This window comes from Oryzias melastigma, linkage group LG12, assembly GCF_002922805.2.
Source record: "Oryzias melastigma strain HK-1 linkage group LG12, ASM292280v2, whole genome shotgun sequence".
Lineage (NCBI taxonomy): Eukaryota > Metazoa > Chordata > Actinopteri > Beloniformes > Adrianichthyidae > Oryzias > Oryzias melastigma.
The window spans coordinates 27,080,219-27,100,691 of NC_050523.1; the positions used below are offsets into that span (position 1 = coordinate 27,080,219).

The following is a 20,473-nucleotide window of genomic DNA, read 5'->3' on the forward strand; positions in this document are numbered from 1 at the left end:
TTGGCTAATATTTTAGCAGGTAATCAGCTTCAACGTTTTTTGCTATCAGCTGGAGCATTTTTAGCTATCAATTTCAGCATCTTCAGCTATCAGCACTATCATCTTCAGCGGCCAAATTCATCTTACAGCATTCACACTAGTATTATTGCAGGTAATTTCTAGTTCATAATTATGTTAAAAAGTTACGGTTTTAAAGTTTTAAAAATGTAGTTTTAGAATGTTCATTAAATGTTTATCCTGTTCGACCTAAGGTGTGTTTTGGATTTTGGTCCCTTGTGTTTGACTACCCTGAGATAGATAAACAAACAAATAAACTACTAAATAAATAAATACTAAACATTTTAATTTTTTTATTGCGGTAATTAAATTGAAATTTTGTTCTGAAACATTCATATTTAGTGTTGAATTTGAATCAGGAAAAAAAACCTATATTTTAAATATTCTCCGCATATTAAGGCCACGTCATCTGATTCCAAAGGGAGTCTGTAATTTTCAAAGTATTTCTATTTAAACTAAAGTTCAGGATCCTGGTAGTAAATCGTGTTGTTTTCCCGCATCGGTGCGTTTCTACGCGGTGCCGCCGCGGCGGGGTGGAGGGGGAAGCAGCCGGCGGAGCTGCGGGCGGACATGCACGCTGACGGCGGAAGAGGCTGCAGGACTTCCTCTGGCCAGTGATTCGTTCCCCGTGGAAGCCGTTTCGGGAGTCACCTGTCACCTGTGCAGACATGTCGACCGCGTACAGAAACAGGTGAGAGCCGCCGCCGCAGCGGCCAAAGCGGACGCGGTTTCCACCGGATTCTGCCGCGTTAGCATCGCTAATGCTAACGCTAAGTGAAGACAGAGAGACAGCTCGGTGACCGGACCGCAGACTGAATTCTGCTTCAACGCGACATGTTTAGAATCAAACCTACAATGAATACCGGAAGGTTGGGTTAGAAATGTCAAATGTTGCTTTAGAGAGGACGGGGTCCAGTTAGCCGGCTGCTAGCTGACGCGTTAGCAGGTCAGCTGACCGTTAGCTGCAGCTGTGTCCGGCCTGTGCAGGCTCATCCCCGGACACGGAGCAGCCTAGAGGTCCGACCATCACTGACAGACACATTCGTTCAAATCCTTCATTTATCTGCTCCTTATAAACCGGGAAGATTCCTGAGGGATCAGATCAAGAATCATTGGAAGCTGTTTTGACGTTTTAATACATGTTTAGCAGCATTAATCATGTTTGATGGGAGCATTTGCTTCTAGAAAACATGGAGAGGACTTGTCTTCGTTTGTTTAGTTTTAGTTTAGTTTAGTTTTTTAGTTTAATATCTTTTGTCATTCATGAAATAGTCTGAGGTGAACTGTCTGTCCAGGTCAATCCAATGAAAATTGTGTTTTTAACGTGTTCTTATAGCAGTTTTGTCACAATGGAGGACTTATCTAAGGACAATTACAATTATTTGTAAGTATTTCTTTATCTAAACCATGATGAATCAGGAGCAGATGAAATAAATGCAGTTTAAAAAAAGCATGTAGTATTTAAAAACAGCACAAGCTCCCTGTTCCGCTCCATTCTGATGTATCCACTTACACACAAATAGATCCATGAACGTCTTAGTTTTCCTCGTCGGAGCTGAAATCTGGAATGAAGTGGCTGGAAAGCTCCAATATTGCTCGACATTTCTGTAGCATCAATAATGTTAGATTGGAGGTGTGTAGGGCTGTAGGCTAGTGGGAGAGCATGTAAACAAAGGGATGATGGGAAATGAGTGTAGGCATACCCTGGGCTCCCACAGCAAGGGTTACAGCTCCGATGCGATCACTAGAGTCTTTATGTACCTTTCATATCATATCTGATCTCTGCGATCTGGCGTCTTAGGCGCTCTGAATCCGTTTCGTTGGATTCAGATTTTCGCCGGACACTGGAGCCGACTTGCAGAACTTTTTGTAAAATTGGGGCTATTAGCGTCATTCTAAATCATAATAAATGGCGGATTATTGCGTGATCCTATGTGAGTTCAGGGTTTCACAAAGTCGGCAGCAGAACCTGTGGCTGCAGCCATCCCGTAGCCAATGAGAGTCATCCGTCGCAGCTAGACCGCTCCCGCATCACACCTGTAACGGTTGCTGTGGGATCCTGGGGTGACTCCATGCCAACGGTCCCACCCACAACTCAGAGGTGAATTTTTAATTAACTCCTGCTGCTCTGCAGAAACTACGTCCTTGAAAACAACACAGGTTTTTTAATTTTTGTCTAAAAATATGGTAATCCAAATGAAGAGACCACTGATCAGAAGATGATTGGAGTGGGGCTTTAAACAGTATCTGCAGTCAGACTTAATGGTAGGGGTGTTGCGGATCACGGATTATCCGTGGTCCGTACGGATCAGAAGCCACGGTTCGGGACACGTGTGTACCGCGGACCACTCCGACCCCCACCCCCAGCGAGCGCACACACCTTGGGCTCTCATAATTTTAATCATTGTCCGTTCACATCAATGAAATTCTGTCAAATTCCTGTAAATCCTCTTTGTTTTGACCAGCGCTGAAGTAACAGCTTCACGGTTATTTCTTAAAGTCTGTTCCTGAATCTCCCGCTGCGTGTGGGCGGAGCTTTCAGAGCTTTTCCTGCATAGAGAATTTGGTGTCGGCCGCCACCAGCTCCTGGAAAAGGGGGGATGTGGCTGATTCTAGGAGCCCAGACTGAGAGAGTCCACGGAGACCCGAATGATGACAAAATGATACAACAGAAAAAATAATTTCAGTAAACCAATAACCAATATATAATCGCAAATATTTTGATTTTAATGTCAAGGTAACAATAATTATATATTTTGTTTTGGAAACATCGTCTGTGGACCCCCCTTCCTCTTAATTGAAAATGGTTCGGTCCGACTGGACTATTCTTCCACAGCTGTTTGTTACCGTCAGACCCACAGAGTTTAAGGGAGAGAAGACACGCTTTAAAATCAGGAGTTTAAACACCTGATTTAGAGGAGAACCTCCGTGAAAAAAGAAAAAAGGAGACAGTCTGTCTATTGCCGCGCGGAAAGGAGAGAGTGCTCGTAAACGGACAAGGGGGCGGGGCCATGAATTTGAGGGTTTCTTCTGAAGCTTTTGTATGGAGCTTCAAACTAGAATAATTTGTTGTTTTATTGTGTATCAAAATTAGGCTTGTTAGTTACATTTCTGTTTTATAATGAGGTGATCTATAGTAAAATATGTAAATTGAAAGAATGTTCAATAAAGTTACATAATAATAATAATAAAATAAACTTGTTAAGGTATACAAATCTGAAGTCCCCACGAGACACCACCACCTTATTTTAAGCCAGGAAAAACCCTGCAGCTTCCGTCACAAACTTTACTCAACTTGACGCGGATGGATAGATATCAGGTTTATTTAATGTTAAGACCTGAATAAAAGCATCAGTACACGTTTCAATTTCTGGATTCAAAGAATACATCCGTAATGGACATGATTTTATGGCAAGCCAAAAAGATCACCAGGAAAAGCGGGTGCAACAGTGCCACGTTTTACAGATAATTATTATTATTTTAAATATTTAAATGTCCCCATTTGGCGAGTGGGATCAGAACATTTGTATTTCAAGTGAACACCAGATAGATTTGGTATTTTCAAAACTATTTTTAAGCATTCTTTTCTCTGTTTTTGTAGATTTGTATGTATTCAGAAACTACAAGTTTTAGCATTTTGCTTGTGTTCAAACTTTAAAGATTTTTTGTTTTAATAAATAGGCCTCAGTGAGCAAAAGTTTTGAACTTTTGTGTAAGGGAAGTACTTTATATTCATTTTGAATATATGATTTGAAACGTTTCCAAAAATTAATTTAGCTTTCATGTTGTTGTTGTTGTTGGTGGTGTTTTTTTTTGTGTTTTTTTTTTTAACTTTTTACTGATCCGAAAAGTGATCCGAACCGTGACCCTAAAACCGTGACACGATCCGAACCGTGAGTTTTGTGATCCGCAACACCCCTACTTAATGGGACCTTAAAGTCTCAGTTGTGACACACCTGGCTGTGGGAAATGTGTTGTACGCATTTGAGCCATCCTCATGGGGGAGTGGTGAGCTGCAGGCTCCCCCGCTCTGAGGAATCATGTGGTGGTCTAACGCCCCATTCAAACCCCTTAAAACTGAGAGTAAAGTAAAGCAGGGAGGCTTTGGGAACTGTTTGGGTTTGAACTCTCGACTATCCACTCTTAGGTTGGATGGACACTCTTTCATCAGGCCGCTGATAAGGGCTGTGCAGCAGTTTTAACTTTTATCTTCACCAGCCTCCTTTGAGCACCCTCATGGAAGTCTGAACTCAACCAACCATCAGGATTTTTACAGATTGTTTTACATCCAAAAACGATTTTCTGAAGTTAAGGATGAGAAATAAAAATCCTTTAAAGAGTTAAACACTTGAAACACTGATGCTAATCATTGGTGACTTTTTTTTCCCCATCCATCCATTCGTCCAACCAATCAGGAGCTCAGATTTGGTGGTGGTGTGTGGACAGAGTCCTTGTCATAGCACAGAAGGGCCAACTAGTGCTGCCACAAACGATTAATTTAATAGTCGACTTATCACCGATTATTTTTTTCCAATTAGTCAACTAATCAGGTCGTGGGCAAACTGGTTGTAAAGCACACATCTTAACCATCATCAGCTTTAAACTAACCAAAACTAGATATACAGCATTACCTGTGATGATGCTAGTGTGAATGCTGTAAGATGAATTTGGCTGCTGAAGATACTGAAATTGATATCTGAAAACACTGAAGTTGATAGCTAATTAAAATATTAGCTAAATGCCAAATTAGCCTAACAAACTGAAAATAATCCTAAATTAGCCAAAACTGCTAGCATGTAGCTGAAATAGCTAAACTCCAAAATAGTCTTTCAAATCTTAATAAATACCAAAATAGTCCATAAAGCTAGCAGAATGCCATTATAACTTTCAACTTTACTTCACTCTGACTCTATATAATATAAAGTAATGATTAATCGACTATTAAATTAGTCGTTGACTATTTTAATACAAGATTCAAAATTACTTTATGAATCCCACAGGGGAAATTCTTGTTTTTCAGTCCAATCCAGAACAAGACAGACAGAGAGGTACACGGGTAATAGTCGATTAGTCGTCGATTAGTCGACTAATCGTGTCAACTCTAGTGCCATCCGTTTGAAAATTGGTTGTGGAAGAGAAATGAATAATTGTGGTTTGTGCTGAACCAAGATGAGCCTCTTCCATCTATAAATGGCGGACACGTGAAGTCGTTCCCTGCTTCTCCGGTGGTCCCGTGTGAACACCACCAGGTAATGGCGGATTCACAAATTAGCACATAGCATGTTCTTGAATGTGCAGCACATACCCAGAGTGAATGTAGCATTACAGTTACCTGAAAAGTTCTGTTTCATGTCTGGGTGGTGCACAGGCTGAGCAGAAGTCTGTTCTATCAAACTATTCTTTCAGATTTTCAGCGTGGGAGAACTTCCCTCATGGACTGTTGGTCATCGGCTGAGCTTCTCATTGTGCTTTCACTGTGTTGTTTCCTAGAATCCAGGAATTCAAAGCAGCTCTGAGTGAAAAACACATCAACTTGGAGACGCTGAGGGAGCTGTGTTTCAACGGTAACGTCCCCTCTCTGTCGCTGAGTGAACCCGTGTCTGTGTGAGTTTGACTGACCGTTGTGCTCTCATGGACTCAGGGATCCCGTTTGAAGGAGGGATCCGGGCGCTCTGCTGGAAGGTTAGTTTCTGCTGCTGCGCTGGGTGACGTGGATCTCACAAGTGTTTGATAATGTGACTCGCATGTCTTCTTCCTTTCGGTGTTTGAAAGTTTGACAGTCAGCTCATTTAGGTTTCATGGATGTTCTGAGATTCTGCTCTGAACTCTTTTAAGCCCAAAAGCAAACTGTTCTGACCTACATCGCTCTAACGGACACTTGGAGAACGCTCATGTTATACTTTGCTGTTGTTTCATGAGTTGTTGTCCTCATAAATGCAGATGTTCAGGTGGAAGACTTTCTCTCCTCCTGAAATCATTTGAATGGTGTTCACATCGTACGCCATTCAAAACTAGATTTATAGCATCACCTGCAAAATCAGCCTAAAAAAACAAAAAGAAACTTAGGGTAGCCAAAACAGTTAGCATTTAGCTGAAATATTAGCTAAACTCCAAAACAGCCTAAAAAATCTTAGTAAATGCCATAATAGTCCAAAAAGCTAGCAAAATGCATATTATTAAAACTTTAAAACTGTAACTTTTTAACGTAATTATGAATAATAAAAAGGAATATTATTCCAGAATAAATCAACTTAAACCTTAAATAACTTTTAATATTTTACTCTCCATAAAAATATATTTTGTTGAAATTATACAAGTTAGAAATGAGCCCAAGATAAAATCGGGTCATTAATAGCAATAAAATAAAATGATGTGGAGGACCGGATAGAATTACCCAGATCCGGCCCTCGGGCCTTGACTTTGACTCGTGAGTTATGTAGACGATGAGACTATAAAAGTTCTTGAAAGTAACCCCTCCCACATGCTTTATGAAGTTTCTGAACACATTTTTGGACAAGCATCCAGCAGTGAATTCGACGCACATCCTAAGAGGTGGTGGACACACATTAGCCGTGTGAACGCAGCGTAGCATCTGCTCAGTCTGACAGCTGAACACAGCAGCCTTTGGCTCTGGCTGCTTCCTGCATGAAAACTGTGAGGCTGCTCTCATTCTAGCATAGAGAAATCCTGCTGATGGAGGGCAGTTGAGTTTGTGTTACAATGACAACTGAAGGAGTTCCTGTGTTTTGTGTCATCTGCTGCTTCCCAGATCCTGCTCAACTACCTTCCTCTGGATCAGACGCTATGGGAGTCGTTCCTCAAGAAGCAGAGGTAAAGCTCCCTCTGAACCTCGACACCTTCTGAGCTCTTGTTTGGTTTGGAAAACCAACAGAAACTTCATACTGTTTCCTCAGAAAATGAAGATAATTTCTTTGTCAGTCATCTGTTTTTGTGTCCATTAATTTAGGATCTTCTCAAAAGCCAAAACAGAAGTGAAATTTATATTTTCATAGCTGGAAATACATTCTGGCATCAAGGGGTTAAGCCATTTATTTATAAAATGTACCATTTAGATATTTACAACAATTGAATTATTATAACTTTAACTTGGTTTAGTCTTGACAGCAGCAGATACGATTGCTGTGTCACTTGCTGTGAAATAATTTGAGTGTCTAAAAGATCGTCCTGCTGTAGCAAGTTTACCTAAATCAAAAATACAAGAAAGTCAGATCAAACATTTTCTATCATTAGGACTTTGGTGTGCCGCCATCATTTTTCTCTTCTACTGTTGAATATAAACGTTGGTGTAGAATCCAATTTTTGAAATAAATGTACGTGTGCTTTAAGCTTATTCCAATACAGTAAAATGAAAGAGAATCAAATGGTCAAGAAGAGACGGAGAGTTCATCATTCTTTTATGATGGATCGCTCTCTCTGATCTTCTGCTGGAGGCCCCACCAACTGCTGTTTAGAAGGGAGGGGGATAGATCTGATCGCTGAGTTCTGATAGGTCGGTGGTATAAAGGCCCTATGGCAACTGTTTTATCATTAAATCCATATTCTTGATTTCAGGCTGTTTTAGCCTAAGTAGTAAAAGGACAACTAGTTAACTAGTGTGAGACAAAAATGTGAGCTAATTAACCAATGGGCTTTTTGCACTGCACAAGTTAACTTGTGCATTTTTTCCTCTCACTAGTTAACTGGTAAGACTGAAGTATGTCTCACTAGCCAACTAGTTAGCACATTTCATGACACTAGTAAACTAGTGTGATATTTTGGTCCCACTAGTGAACTAGTGAGCTTTACAGGAGCATTATTATTAAACTTGTGGAAAATTTCCATGTGACTAGTTAACTAGTGGCCTTTTTGAAATGTCACTAGTTAACAAGTACGCACAAATGTGGCCCACTAGTAAACTATTCCACATTTTAAGACAATACTAGTTAGCTAGTGTGATTTAAAAATGTGAACTAATTAACCAGTTGGCTTTTTGCACTGCACTAGTTAATTAGTGCATTTTTCTCTCACTAGTTAAGTAGTAAGACTTGTATACGTCTCACTAGTCAACTAATTAGTATTTTGCATGTTACCAGTACACTAGTGTGATATTTTGGTTGCACAAGGTAACTAGGGAGCTTTAAAGAAGCCTAACTAGTAAACTTGAAGAAAATTTGCATGTGACTAGTTTACTAGTGGCCTTCTTAGAGTTTTACTAGTTAACCAGTAAGCACAAATGTGGCCCCCTAGTAAACTATTACACATTTAGGACATTACTAAATAAAATTAAACTCACGCTAGTTAACAGTTGTCGTTTTGACATTACTACTTAGGCTTCAAACGGTCAGATATCAGGGATATTGATTAAATGATGAAACGGATTGCCTCCTCAAACCCAGAAGGTCGGTATTAGGCTGCAGACAGTTTGGGTTTTTCTTCATTTGCTCTTCAACTCCAGCTTGTAGAGTTGTGGTTCCTGATCTTACTTCAGGTTTAGGTGTTTGGATCTCAGCCAAACAAAGCAGGAAAGTTCACTTGCTGTTGTTGACGTGGTCTTGATTACAAAAATAGAGGAAGGACAAAGTTTCTGTCAGTGACGAAGGCTGAAAGAGTCTTGATTGTAATAAACCAGAAGAGGCCAAACGTCCATCTGATCGTGGGTTTGAAAAACATCAGGGAGAACGTTTTGGTCTCAGAGTTTTCACCACAGTAACAGTGTTGAGTTACTGAGGCTCAAGAAGCAGGTTTAACAAATTCAGAGTTCTAACCTGCACTCAGAGTTGACTGACTCAGAGTTCACAAGCTCAGAGTTATCGGTTTCAGAACAGCTGAAAAAGAGTTTGTTCAATCAACTCTGAGTAGTTGGACTCAGAATCAGGTGCGAGCATCGCAACCATAAAAAATGGAGCAAAGCCAGCAGGATTCACCATGGCAACAAGAACAAACACCAATAGGGCTTCATATTTTACAGTGACAGAAATTGATGTGTTCCTACAAACATATACCAACTCAGGCACAATTTACACAAAAAGATCAACACAGCTGCAGCGGTAAAACAGAGAGAAAATATCTGCAGAGTTAATGCGTACGTCTACATTTGAATCATTTCAAATAATGAATAAATAATAATATCAGGAAGGTTCATTTGTCACTTGTTAAGTTAGGAATGGTTCTTGATCTGTTAATATTTTAACCAGTAATCTCTGTAATCGCATGAATGACCGTTTTCCTTAACCCCCCCCCACACACACACAGATGTCACTGCACGCAAAAAAGAAACATTGGAGCTGCCTGGAATATGTTAAAATAAGTTTTTATTTAACTTTCATTCTCAAGAGTTAAATTATCACTGACAGTTTTTTTTACCGTAATAAAACTTCACCATAGTCGGCTAGCTTGATGCTAAAGTGAACCCCAACATTTGCCATGGAAGGAAGGCGCGCTAACCACCGCAACGTTTGATATGTCGCCCTAAGCATGGTAGATGTTTTGACAGACATCTCCAGTGTTTTGGGTTTAAAGATTTCTGTTGTTAAGAGTTTAAAAAGAGAAAAAAAATAGATTGCCATTTAAATTCTTCATTTCTGGAAATACGGTATTGCTCAAAAAATGAATTGGGAAACATCAGTCAGTCGACTCGTGTCCTCAAAATCTTCTCCCGACATAAATAACATTCCCTCTGGATTAATCAGCCTCCTCGTCTTCATGATCCTCTATGAATGAACATGTCGTTTTGGTTTCTGCGTGGTGGAAACGTGACGTCTCTAATGTAAATGTTCTCTAAATGTCAATGAGGAACTCATATTTGAACTTCCTTCACTTTAAAAAGGGGCGGAGACTGCAGAGAACTCTAAGTTTCATGTAGAAAACCTGCTCCAGACCAGGTTTCATTCACTGACTCAGTTGCCATAGGGATGAACTCAGAGATAATCTCAACCCACTTTGTGAAATGGGTTTGGTCTCACTCACTTTCACAGTTACTTCTGTTTCTGAAACCAGAGTTTTCTTAACTCTGGGTTCAATAACTCAGAGTTTTGACAAAACCTGCTTCTTGAAACGGTCCTCTGCTCTGTGTTTGATGTCTGTCCTCAGAGATCTGTACTCTCAGTTCCTGAAAGAGATGATCATCCAGCCGGGCATCGCCAAAGCTAACCTGGGTCTTTCCAGAGAAGATGTGACCATGGAGGATCACGTGAGTCTTTTTCCTGCATCTTTGTCAGGTTTTATCCAGAAAAGCCCTGTGGAGCAGACAGCAACCCCTGAAACCCCCATCCCCATCAGATGAACATCAAGTCAATGGATAAAAAAGGGGCTGGAAAGTTGTATGAACAATGGAACTAAAAGATAGAGCTGGTATCAGTTAGAATTTCCAGAAACAATTCGATTCACAAGAGCCTGAATCGTTTTGATTCAGATATTTTTTATTCTTTCGATTCTTCAATTCAATTTAGAGTTTACACATTTGTTTAAGAATACAGTAACAATCTACTATATGATTTGAATCTATTGATATTAATCTGATCCAGTTCACATACTGTAAATGTATCAGTGAAATAATGAGACAACAGTATAAGGAAGAAAACAATATTTCAGACCACAGATACTACTTTAAAAATGTTTCCTTAAAAGAGTTTAGAAAATTTATGTGTGTGAGTTTATAAAGATGTTAATTTAGTCAGAATGTATGTTTAGGTCGATCGGGTGTTAAAGTTAGCCGTCCTATAGGAAATTCTATCAAACGTTAGCATCAAGCTAGCTTTAACTTAACAAAAACCACCTCCTCTAAGCGCAAAACTTTTTTTTCTCCAAAAAATGCTTGTTTTTACAAACACTGTTTTGTGCAAGTATTGGAGTAGTTCCTCTGCTGAAGCTCTCATGTGTCTCACTTTACTGTGGTTTTCTTTTCAGCCTCTGAACCCAAATCCAGACAGCAGGTGGAACACCTACTTCAAAGATAATGAGATCCTTCTGCAGATCGACAAAGATGTCAGGTGAAGAGGAAGATCAGTTTCTGTGATAATCATGAAGGACTGAGCCAAAAACAATAAGAACTGTGGAGAAGAAATCTCTATATTTATATTCATGTAATTCCATATTTATTTCCTTTTTATTGAGTGAATGTTGGGCTGCACGGTGGCGCAGTGGTTAGCGCTCTCGCCTCACAGCGAGAAGGCCCCGGTTCGACTCCCGGCTGGGACCTTTCTGTGTGGAGTTTGCATGTTCTCCCCGTGCATGCGTGGGTTTTCACCGGGGACTCCGGCTTCCTCCCACCGTCCAAAAACATGCTTCATAGGTTAATTGGTGACTCTAAATTGCCCCTAGATGTGTCTGAGAGTGACTGAGTGTGTGATTGAGGCCCTGAGACAGACTGGCGACCTGTCCAGGGTGAACCCCGCCTTCGCCCGTCAGCAGCCGGGATAGGCTCCGGCACCCCCGCGACCCCGAAAGGGAAGAAGCGGTCTGGAAGATGAATGAATGCATGAGTGAATGTTTACTAATCATTCACACTGTAGAGATTCTTCTGCTCCTTTCTGTACTTTTTCAGGAAGTAAAACTCAATCACACTTTCAGTGATTTCAACAATCTTGATATCAAAATGTTCAGCTTGTTCAGGACATTCCTCCTTGTATTTTTGGTTTTTATAAACTTGATAGTTTTTGAAATATAGAGCTAAATATGCCCCATAGGAAATGAATGAGAAAGTCTTCGAATCTCAACATTTTAAGAAGATTATCAACAAACCTTTAAATATATTCATGGACTATGTTTTTATCTTTTATTGTTATTTTCCGAAGATTTGGAGTTTAGCTTTTATTTTAGCAACATGCTAACATTTTGAAAAATTTGGTTTACTGAGGAATTTTTGGCTATTTTAGAGTTTAGCTAGTATTCAATCAATGTGTTAGGTTTCATTTCTTTTTTGGCTAATTTGGCCTCTACTGAGGTTTTAATGCTACTTTGGAGTTTAGCTAATATTTTAGCAACATGCTATTGTTTGAGCTTATTTATTTTCTACTGAGGTTTTTATAAGATAGTTTAGAGTTTAGTTTCTATTTTAGCAACAGGCTAACGTTTAGACAAATTTGGTTTACTGAGGAATTTTTGGCTATTTTGGAGTTCAGCAAATATTTAGCCAACGAGCTAGTTTATTTGGGGCTAATTTGTAGTTTAGCTCATATTTAAGCAACACTAAAAATGTTTGCAAAATTATCATGTATTAGGGATTTTAAAGCAACTTTGCTGCAATTTTTTTCAGAAATTTAGGTCAACTTCAGCACTTTTCTATAGTTCTGTTATAAAAGTTTCCAGTCTTTAGAAAATTTAACATTTTGCAAATAGCTTTTGCATTTTCAGCAACTAAAGTAAATTGCGTCACCATTTTAGCTTCAGCATCTTCAGCAACTACTTTCAGCAAAAAGCATTCCCACTAGCATTATTGTCAGTAATGCAACTTTTCTAGTTCTGTGTATATTTGTTCCATTGTATTTAAATTTAGTGGGTGGAGCTGTTGCAGCAGATGGCCCCTCCCATAACTTTTAGAGTATAAAAATGAATTTATTAATAATAATTTAAGCTCAAACATTACAAATGTATGTTTCTTTTGAATCAATTTTTGATAAAAAAGCTGCAAAGGTCCAAAGAAAACCTGTACAGATGTTATAGAAGTTTTAAGTTTTCAGTCTTTAAGCTTTAACACCTCAGGTGTCGCCGGTGTTGCCGGTGTCGCTTAAACACAAAATCTTCAACGTAATCTAACTTCTCCCGTTGATGCACCGAGCGCTGCACTGGTCTACCTACCTTGAATGTGTCTGCCACTTCAGTCACTCACGACTCACGTTTGCAGGCGTCTGTACCCGGACATGGCGTTCTTCCAGCGCCCCACGGAGTACCCGAGCCAACTGATCCTGGACCCCCAAAACGATTACGAGACGCTGCGTCGGCGAGTGGAGCAGACCACCCTGAAGGCTCAGACGGTGAACCGTAACCGCAGCGGCGTCACCAATGTGAGTGACGGGTGCTTGTTTTTCACAATAAAAGCTCAGACTCGGCTGCATGCACGCCAAGGTGCTGGAGCCCCCCCTCAGGAAACAGGCCAGCGGGATTGTTTCAGAGATGAAATGGGTTCTGGAAGAGCTTCTGCAGCTGAAGACCAGACTCTGACCTGCAGCTGTGTCCTCCTGCAGGTCAGCTCTCCAGGGAAGGCTCTTAACTTGTACCCGTCAAACGAGTACGAGGTTCTGCCCAGCGGCAGTGAGGCCCACTGGGAGGTGGTGGAGCGCATTCTCTTCATCTACGCCAAACTCAACCCCGGCATCGCCTACGTCCAGGGCATGAATGAGATCGTCGGGCCAATCTACTACACATTCGTCACTGACCCGAACACGGAGTGGAAAGGTCAGTAAGAACTTGGTGGTTATCGATTATGATTTCCAGAAACGATTTGATTGGATGCACAACTTTTTTAAATTCTTCAATTCAATACAATCTTGAGTTTACACATTTATACACATTTGTTTAGAAATACATAGATAATCTACTATATGTTTTTAATCTATTTATACTAATCTGATCCAGTTCACATACTGTAAATGTATCAGTGAAATAATGAGATTGTTAATATCATACAGTGTTACTATAAAGGAGAAGTTCTAACTAAAATGTTCAGATCATTAACATTGTAAACATTGTTCTGATTCTCCTGGAGGACGTTTCAGTTTGGCCACTAGGTGGAGATCACACTATAGAAGTACACTTTATTCCAGAGGAAGGAGAAAATATGAGGAAAAAATGATGTTTTAAATCACAAATGTTACTTTAAAAATATTTATTTAAAATAGTTGTAATGTAAAATTCCTATCTATGAGTTTATAAAATTGTTTATTTAGTCAGCAATGTATATTTAGGTCGACTGAGCGTCCCATCCTATGGGAAATTCTATTAAAGATTAGCATCAAGCTAGCGGACTTCAGCTTTATGTGCTAAATTGATTTATATTTTTATGAATCGATTATTGATCTGTAAAGCTTAAAGAGATTTTATTAACCCAGCCCTAGTAAGAACTCAGCTCTATAAAATCAGCTTTTGTTCAGTTTGCATAAAGGTGTTTCTGATGCATCCTGCTGTGGTCCACAGAGCACGCCGAAGCAGACACCTTCTTCTGTTTCACCAACCTGATGTCAGAGAACAGAGACAACTTCATCAAGAGCCTGGACGACTCCCAGTGCGGCATCACCTACAAGATGGAGAGCGTCTACTCCATGCTCCGGGACAAAGACCCTCAGCTCTTCCTCAAGCTGGTGAGACCCCCCTCAGAATGCATGCAGTAAGACTACAGTCACATACAGGATCTGCACCACCCTGTGTGTGTTTGAGTCGGCCACAAATCTCTTCATAGTACGACGATCACGCTCTGTTCCAAAGCTCTTCCACATATGCTGTAAACCCGGCGTGAGAGGACATGGAACGTCTGTCAAAAGATACCGTGAGACAACTTAAAGCAGGGGTCCCCAAACTACGGCCTGCGAGCTAGATCCGGCCCACCTCCACATTTGGCCCGGCCCCCAAACACTATCAGAGATGCATTAGGATTTTTTTTCCCTCAATCTGGCTTTGAGAACACACTGCTAGCATCAATCGCAGACAGAACTGGACATCGGCCCCATATCAGTGAGAAAAAAAGTTATGTGCCCCTCACAAGAAAAAGTTTGGGGACTACTGTCTTAAACAAGAAGCGTACATTTGTGGTTGGGACGGACAGCTGACAGGAAAGGTCTGAATTCCTGAACACAGAGCAGAAAAAAGGCCTCTGATCTCTGAAGTTCTCTAACATTCAGGTGTGAAACCCATGTGAGTGATCCTCTCTGACGCTGTCCGTCCTCTCTGTGCCCATCAGGAGGAGCAGAACATCAAGCCTCAGTACTTCACCTTCCGCTGGCTCACCCTGCTGCTCTCGCAGGAGTTCCTGCTGCCAGACGTCATCCGCATCTGGGACACGCTGTTCTCTGACAAGGACCGCTTCCATTTCCTCATCCTGGTGTGCTGCGCCATGCTGATGTGAGGCTCTGCACTTCCCCGGTCCGCTCTGCTCTTCCCGCTCACCTGAATCCCTCTGACCTCTGTCTGCAGGCTCATCCGCAGCGACCTGCTGGCAGGAGACTTCACGGTGAACATGAGGTTACTGCAGGTACGTCACAGAGCCGCCCTCAGTCCGAGTGTTCACACGCGCAGCTCATCCTCGTGTTTGAACCCTCAGGATTACCCCATCTCAGACGTGCACACCATCCTGACCAAAGCCAAGGAGCTGCAGGACACCTCCTAACCTGCTGGGGTTGTGCTGCTGGTGGAGGTTTATGTGAAAGACGTTAATGTGACCTGAAGAGGTTGGATGGAGACTCCCACAGGTTTTTGGACGTGCAGAAACGTCTGGGCGGGGAGATGAACCTCTGCAGTCGACTCTGAGACTGGACCAAGACTCCCTGAGCAGACGCCATCAGGAAGACTTCTCTGTTCGTTAAGGGTTCATTTGTAAGTGAAACGCGTCTGCCTTACCTGGACGTGGACACACGGAGGTCAGAGGGCGACCCCCGATAGCAGTCACATGTTTATGTCTGAAGAACCTGACGTTCCTCACCAGGGCCAGCAAAGACATCCGTTTGATGCCCCAGCTCTGGCCGGTTCTGGTCTGATCCAGATCTGGATTCCTCTGATAGGAGGAAAAAACAGTTAAAGTGTGATTCTGAAGGAGGAGAAATCATGAAACTGCCATATTCTGGAGTTAATTTAGTTTTAATTAACCGTTTAACACAGAGCTCCAACTTTTTAACCACTAACACGATCATTCTAGCAGATTCTGAAGGAGAAAAGCCACTTTTCTCCTTCAGAATCTGCAGGAATGATCGTGTTAACGGTTGAAAAGTTACAGTATGTTTAAGATTTTGTCTTTAAGAGTCACCGCCGGCGCCTCAGGTATTAAAGGGTTGAGGATTTGTTTCAGGATTGATCCAATTTTCTCTAATCTAACTTTCCCACAATTGGAGATTAAACAAATGTAGAATTTTTTATTAACAAATTATAAATTAGAACATAAAATGAATATTTTTTTTAACTAAAATGTAAGGAACAGCTCCGAAGGCGAACGTGGATTTCCTGATTCCAACATTGAAGCATCTCAATGAAGGCCAGTCCAAACACCTGAACCGGTTTCAGGAATCAACCTTGATGCAGAGGAAAGCAGGCAGACTTCTGAAAGTATTTATGCGCCCAAAGTTCTTAAAAAAAAAAACCCTGCTCCACTTTGTATGGTGTTTGTATTTCTGACAGCTTGGTGCGTGCGCATGAGATGTTCAGTGTCTCCGTCTTCTGTCAGTTATTTGCATGATTTAAATTTTGTAAGATTTTGTAAAAAAAAAAAAAAAAAGTGGTGAAACTTCCATGAATGTTTTTATATGTTTGCTTATGATGTGCATTAAAATCAACGGTGGAGAAAAAAACGTTTTAATCCTTCTGGAAATAAACTAAGCAGAAGTGCATGCTGACCCCTCTGCTTCCCTAGGGCATTATGGGATTTTTTTTTCTGTTTTCTTACATCTATGTGAGATTATCTGGAAAAGCAAACAGAACATCCTGATGGTCCACACCCCCACTAAGTTCAGGTTCTGATGGAGACGCAGAGAAGATGCTGGAACCCGCCTGTTTCAAAGTAAAAGTATTTTGATGTCGGGTTGGGCTTGAGTTTTTGTAGTAAAAAATCAGTCCAGATGATAATGGAAAGTTCTGGCAATGAGAAGCAACCAGGAAAATGTCATAAAATCAGTCTGATCCGGATCAGAACTGCAATAGTTCATGAAGGATAAAAAATGATTAATATAAATGTTCCTGAGACCAGCAAGTTTTAGATTAGGTTGCATCAACCACAAACTCCATTTTTGAAATTCACAGACTCCAAACTTGATTAAATCAATCTGGACATAAACAGATAAGTCAAAGTTAAGATAATTAGTTATGAGGTGATTGAAAAATAGTTTATTATAAATACGATAGTCCCTATTAACTAATCTGCATACAGAATATGACAAAAAATGTTAAGTTTGTTAAGAATTTAATTGCTTAAAAGGTAGTAGAATTGAATTCATCTCAAGCATTGAATAAAATAAAAATAAACCCACAGTGAACTGAAAATGATAGTTTGAGATGATTAAATCAGTAATTAAACTGTTATTGTGTGTTTTGTTGTATTTGAACTTTTTAACGTCGCTTTTTAGGGTGGTTGCTGACATATTTGTACTTTTAATGCTTTCCTACTCTGTAAACAATGACTTTTTACCATTGATATACATTAATATATTATCATATTATATATGTATATAGTTTCTACATTTGACGTTCTTTTTTTGTCACAAACATAGACTTAATATATAATCACAAACGTGTGCACGTGCCGTAAGCCCCGCCCCCTTGACTAGCAACTAGCCAATGAGCGGCCGCGTCAGAGCGTAGGACCTGTCACTCAAGCCGAGGTAAGCTAGCTTCTTCTGCGAAAGACTTTTACTTTTTTTGTTCGTGAATATAAACGTGTTTGATCCTTTTCGCTTGCCGTATCCGCGAGCTCGTAGCGCGCGTGCCGCTTTGCTAACCTGCAGGCTTAGGTTCATTTGTGTTTAGCGGGTTTCTCTGAGTTCACTGAAGCAGTTCGAGCTTCAGTTATGAAACAGAAGTTAGAAGATGGACTTTAATGTCTTCATGAGATCACTCTGAGTGTCTGTTATCTGCTAACAGTTATCTGGTATCACATACTGAGGAAAAGTACTTGAGTCTTAGTACAGCTGGTTCCCCTGCCCCATTCCTGATTTGGATCACACAGAGAATCAGAACCGGTTCAGGTTTGGGGATGATGGAGAAGCCTGCAGATGTTTGATTTCTTTTTCCCAGCAACCGATTTTGCCTATTTTTATTAAAAGGAAGAAAACATCACCAAGAAACATCTTTCAAACTTTTCTCCCCTCAGCAAAAAATACATTTGAAGTTTATTTTTTTAAAGAATACTTGAATAAAGTATTCTAGACTATGCAGGAAGTATACTAACTGAATACTCTTTTAGACTAAAGTGCTACACCCCTTTCTAATCATCTTTTGACCTATTGTAAAAGTCTTTTAATTCAAAGTTTTGATTGTATTATTTATTTAATTTTTAAAGTTCATTTTAGACAGAATAATAATAAAGAAAAACTGTCATTTTCTAGAACATAGTTTCTGCAGAGAGGCGGGAATTTGTTAGAAACTCACCTCAGAGTTGTGGGCGATACCTGCTGCTGCAGAGTAAGCCTACACTCATTTCCCATGATCCCTTTGTTTACACTCTGTCCTGTTAGCTTACAGACCCTCACGACCCAACCTAACATTACAGGTGCAACAAGACTGGGGAGTAATATCAGAGCTTGATCCAGATTCAGCTCAGACCAGGAAAACAAAGACGTTCATGGATCTATTTGTTTGTAAGTGGATTCATCAGAATGGAGAGGAGCAGGAAGACTTTGGCCCACAAGCTTTTCTAAGCAGCATTTTTCATCTGCTTCTGATTTACAACAAGTTGAACAAAGAAATACCCAGAAATGTTTTCTTTTTATACATGTCCTCCATCATCAGAACACGTTAAAAACACAAAAACACATTTTTTTTATTGCACTGGGTCTTTAAGTTCACAATATAGATATTACAAAAAGTGAACTTTATACTATCCCACACTTGTAGTAAACTTAAATAGACTATTTTTGGCTAGGGGTTCTTTTACTGCTTTACGCTGTTTTGCTTTTATTAGCATTTTTTATTTTTTTTAAAAGTGACTATTTGCTCATAACTTTCTGAATACATGCGGCTTGACCTGAGCTTTTTTTTTTTGGTCGCACAGACCCAGAGGAAGGATTAGAGTTAGGTTACTACGAGCAACCAACAATACTTAGCCTTGGACGCACCTAAAATATGTGCGGCCAATGCAGCGATGTGCATCTTGAATGCATGAATTTCCATTAGTTTTGGTGCGGTTCCACGTAGATATGTGCAAATAACACCAGCCTGCCTTTTTGTTTTTTGTTTGTTTTATATGAAGATTAAAAAAACATTTTAACATGGCGTTACATACTGTAGACATGAAGCTCCACCATTCTCTGGTTTTTGTCACAGTTTCAAGTTAAATTGTAAACTAAAACACAGTCCTGCTCATTGGGGGAGCCTGGGTCGGGGCCCACAGGAAGACCCCTAAAGGTCAGGCCTGTTGCACAGGTCCAGCTGGGTACAAAAAGACTTTGTGAGATTGACTTCCTGTTTCCTCGTGATCTACAGCAGGAGTGTCAAACTCAATCACACAAGGGGCCAAAATCCAAAACACACCTTTGGTCACGGGCCAAACAGGATAAACTACATTTTTAAAACTTAAAACCGTAACTTATTAACAGAATTATGAACTATATATATAGCATTACCTGTGATAATACTAGTGTGAATGCTGTAAGCTGAATTTGGTCAATGAAGATGATAGTCTAAAAAAATAAAAAAATAAATAAAAATAAAAGAAACTTAGGTTAGGTTAGCCAAAACAGCTAGCATGTAGCTGAAATATTAGCTAAACTCCAAAACAGCCTAAAAAACCTTAGTAAATACCAAAATAGTCCAAAAAGCTAGCAGAGTGTAAATTTTAAAACTTTAAACTGTAACTTTTTAACATAATTATGAATAATAATAAGGCAGGAATAAATAACTTTTAATATTTTACTCTCCATAAAAATATGTTTTGTCCAAATTAAACAAGTTAGAAATAAGTGCAAGATAACATCGGGTCATTAATAACAATAAAATAAAATGATCTGGAGGGCCGGATTGAATTACCTGGAGGGCTGGATTGAATTACCTGGAGGGCCGGATCCGGCCCCCGGGCCTTGACTTTGACACGTGATCTACAGGAAAGACATTTTTAACCCAGTTTCTTCTTTTCATAATGAATCTTTAATCAAGTGATTCTTGGAGCCCTTAACTTTATAAAATAAGATGTAAATGAGTATTTCTATTACAATTGAATAACGCATGCAGAGTATTCAGCATGAACAACATCTAAATACAAATGTATATGGGGTCACATGACTGGGTGGAGTTTTGAATTAACACACATTTCTGCTTTTCAGATTCTCAGCAGTTAATGTGAACGGTGTCTCAGCGTTTTGCTCCAAAGTTCAGCCGTTTCTGTTCTGCAGCTTAGCAGCAGATCTCTGGATCCTCCTGCACAAAACATGCAGACAACAAAACCTGAAACTAGGGTATCTATGCATTCTATAGGAAAGGAGTTTCTAAAGCAGGGGTCTCAAGCTCAAATCAGCCGGGGGCCGCTGGAGACAGAATCTAGTTGAGGCCGGGCCGCATCAGGATTTTCACA

The 20,473-nt window shown here is 40.1% G+C and overlaps 2 protein-coding genes across 4 annotated transcripts in view; both read left to right on the forward strand.

Moving 5' to 3' along the window:
- The first annotated feature begins 377 nt into the window (after positions 1-377).
- tbc1d13 (TBC1 domain family, member 13) lies at positions 378-16,610 on the forward strand. Its single transcript, XM_024263270.2, has 12 exons — positions 378-748; positions 5,548-5,621; positions 5,699-5,739; positions 6,827-6,888; positions 10,147-10,246; positions 10,963-11,045; positions 12,899-13,058; positions 13,239-13,449; positions 14,188-14,351; positions 14,948-15,108; positions 15,181-15,238; positions 15,308-16,610. The coding sequence occupies exons 1-12, from the start codon at positions 726-728 to the stop codon at positions 15,371-15,373; spliced, it is 1,203 nt and encodes a 400-aa protein (XP_024119038.1). The 5' UTR covers positions 378-725; the 3' UTR covers positions 15,374-16,610.
- An 864-nt stretch (positions 16,611-17,474) lies between these two features.
- Positions 17,475-20,473, forward strand: part of thnsl2 (threonine synthase-like 2) — a 13,511-nt gene continuing 10,512 nt past the window's right edge. For 2 of the 3 annotated variants that reach the window (XM_024263278.2, XM_024263280.2), the window contains exon 1: positions 17,475-17,570. The gene's annotated coding sequence lies outside the window, so the exon portion shown is untranslated. Of the gene's footprint in view, positions 17,571-18,333; positions 18,370-18,457; positions 18,546-20,473 lie in introns of those variants that run through there. The other variant, XM_024263279.2, reaches the window with a different exon arrangement.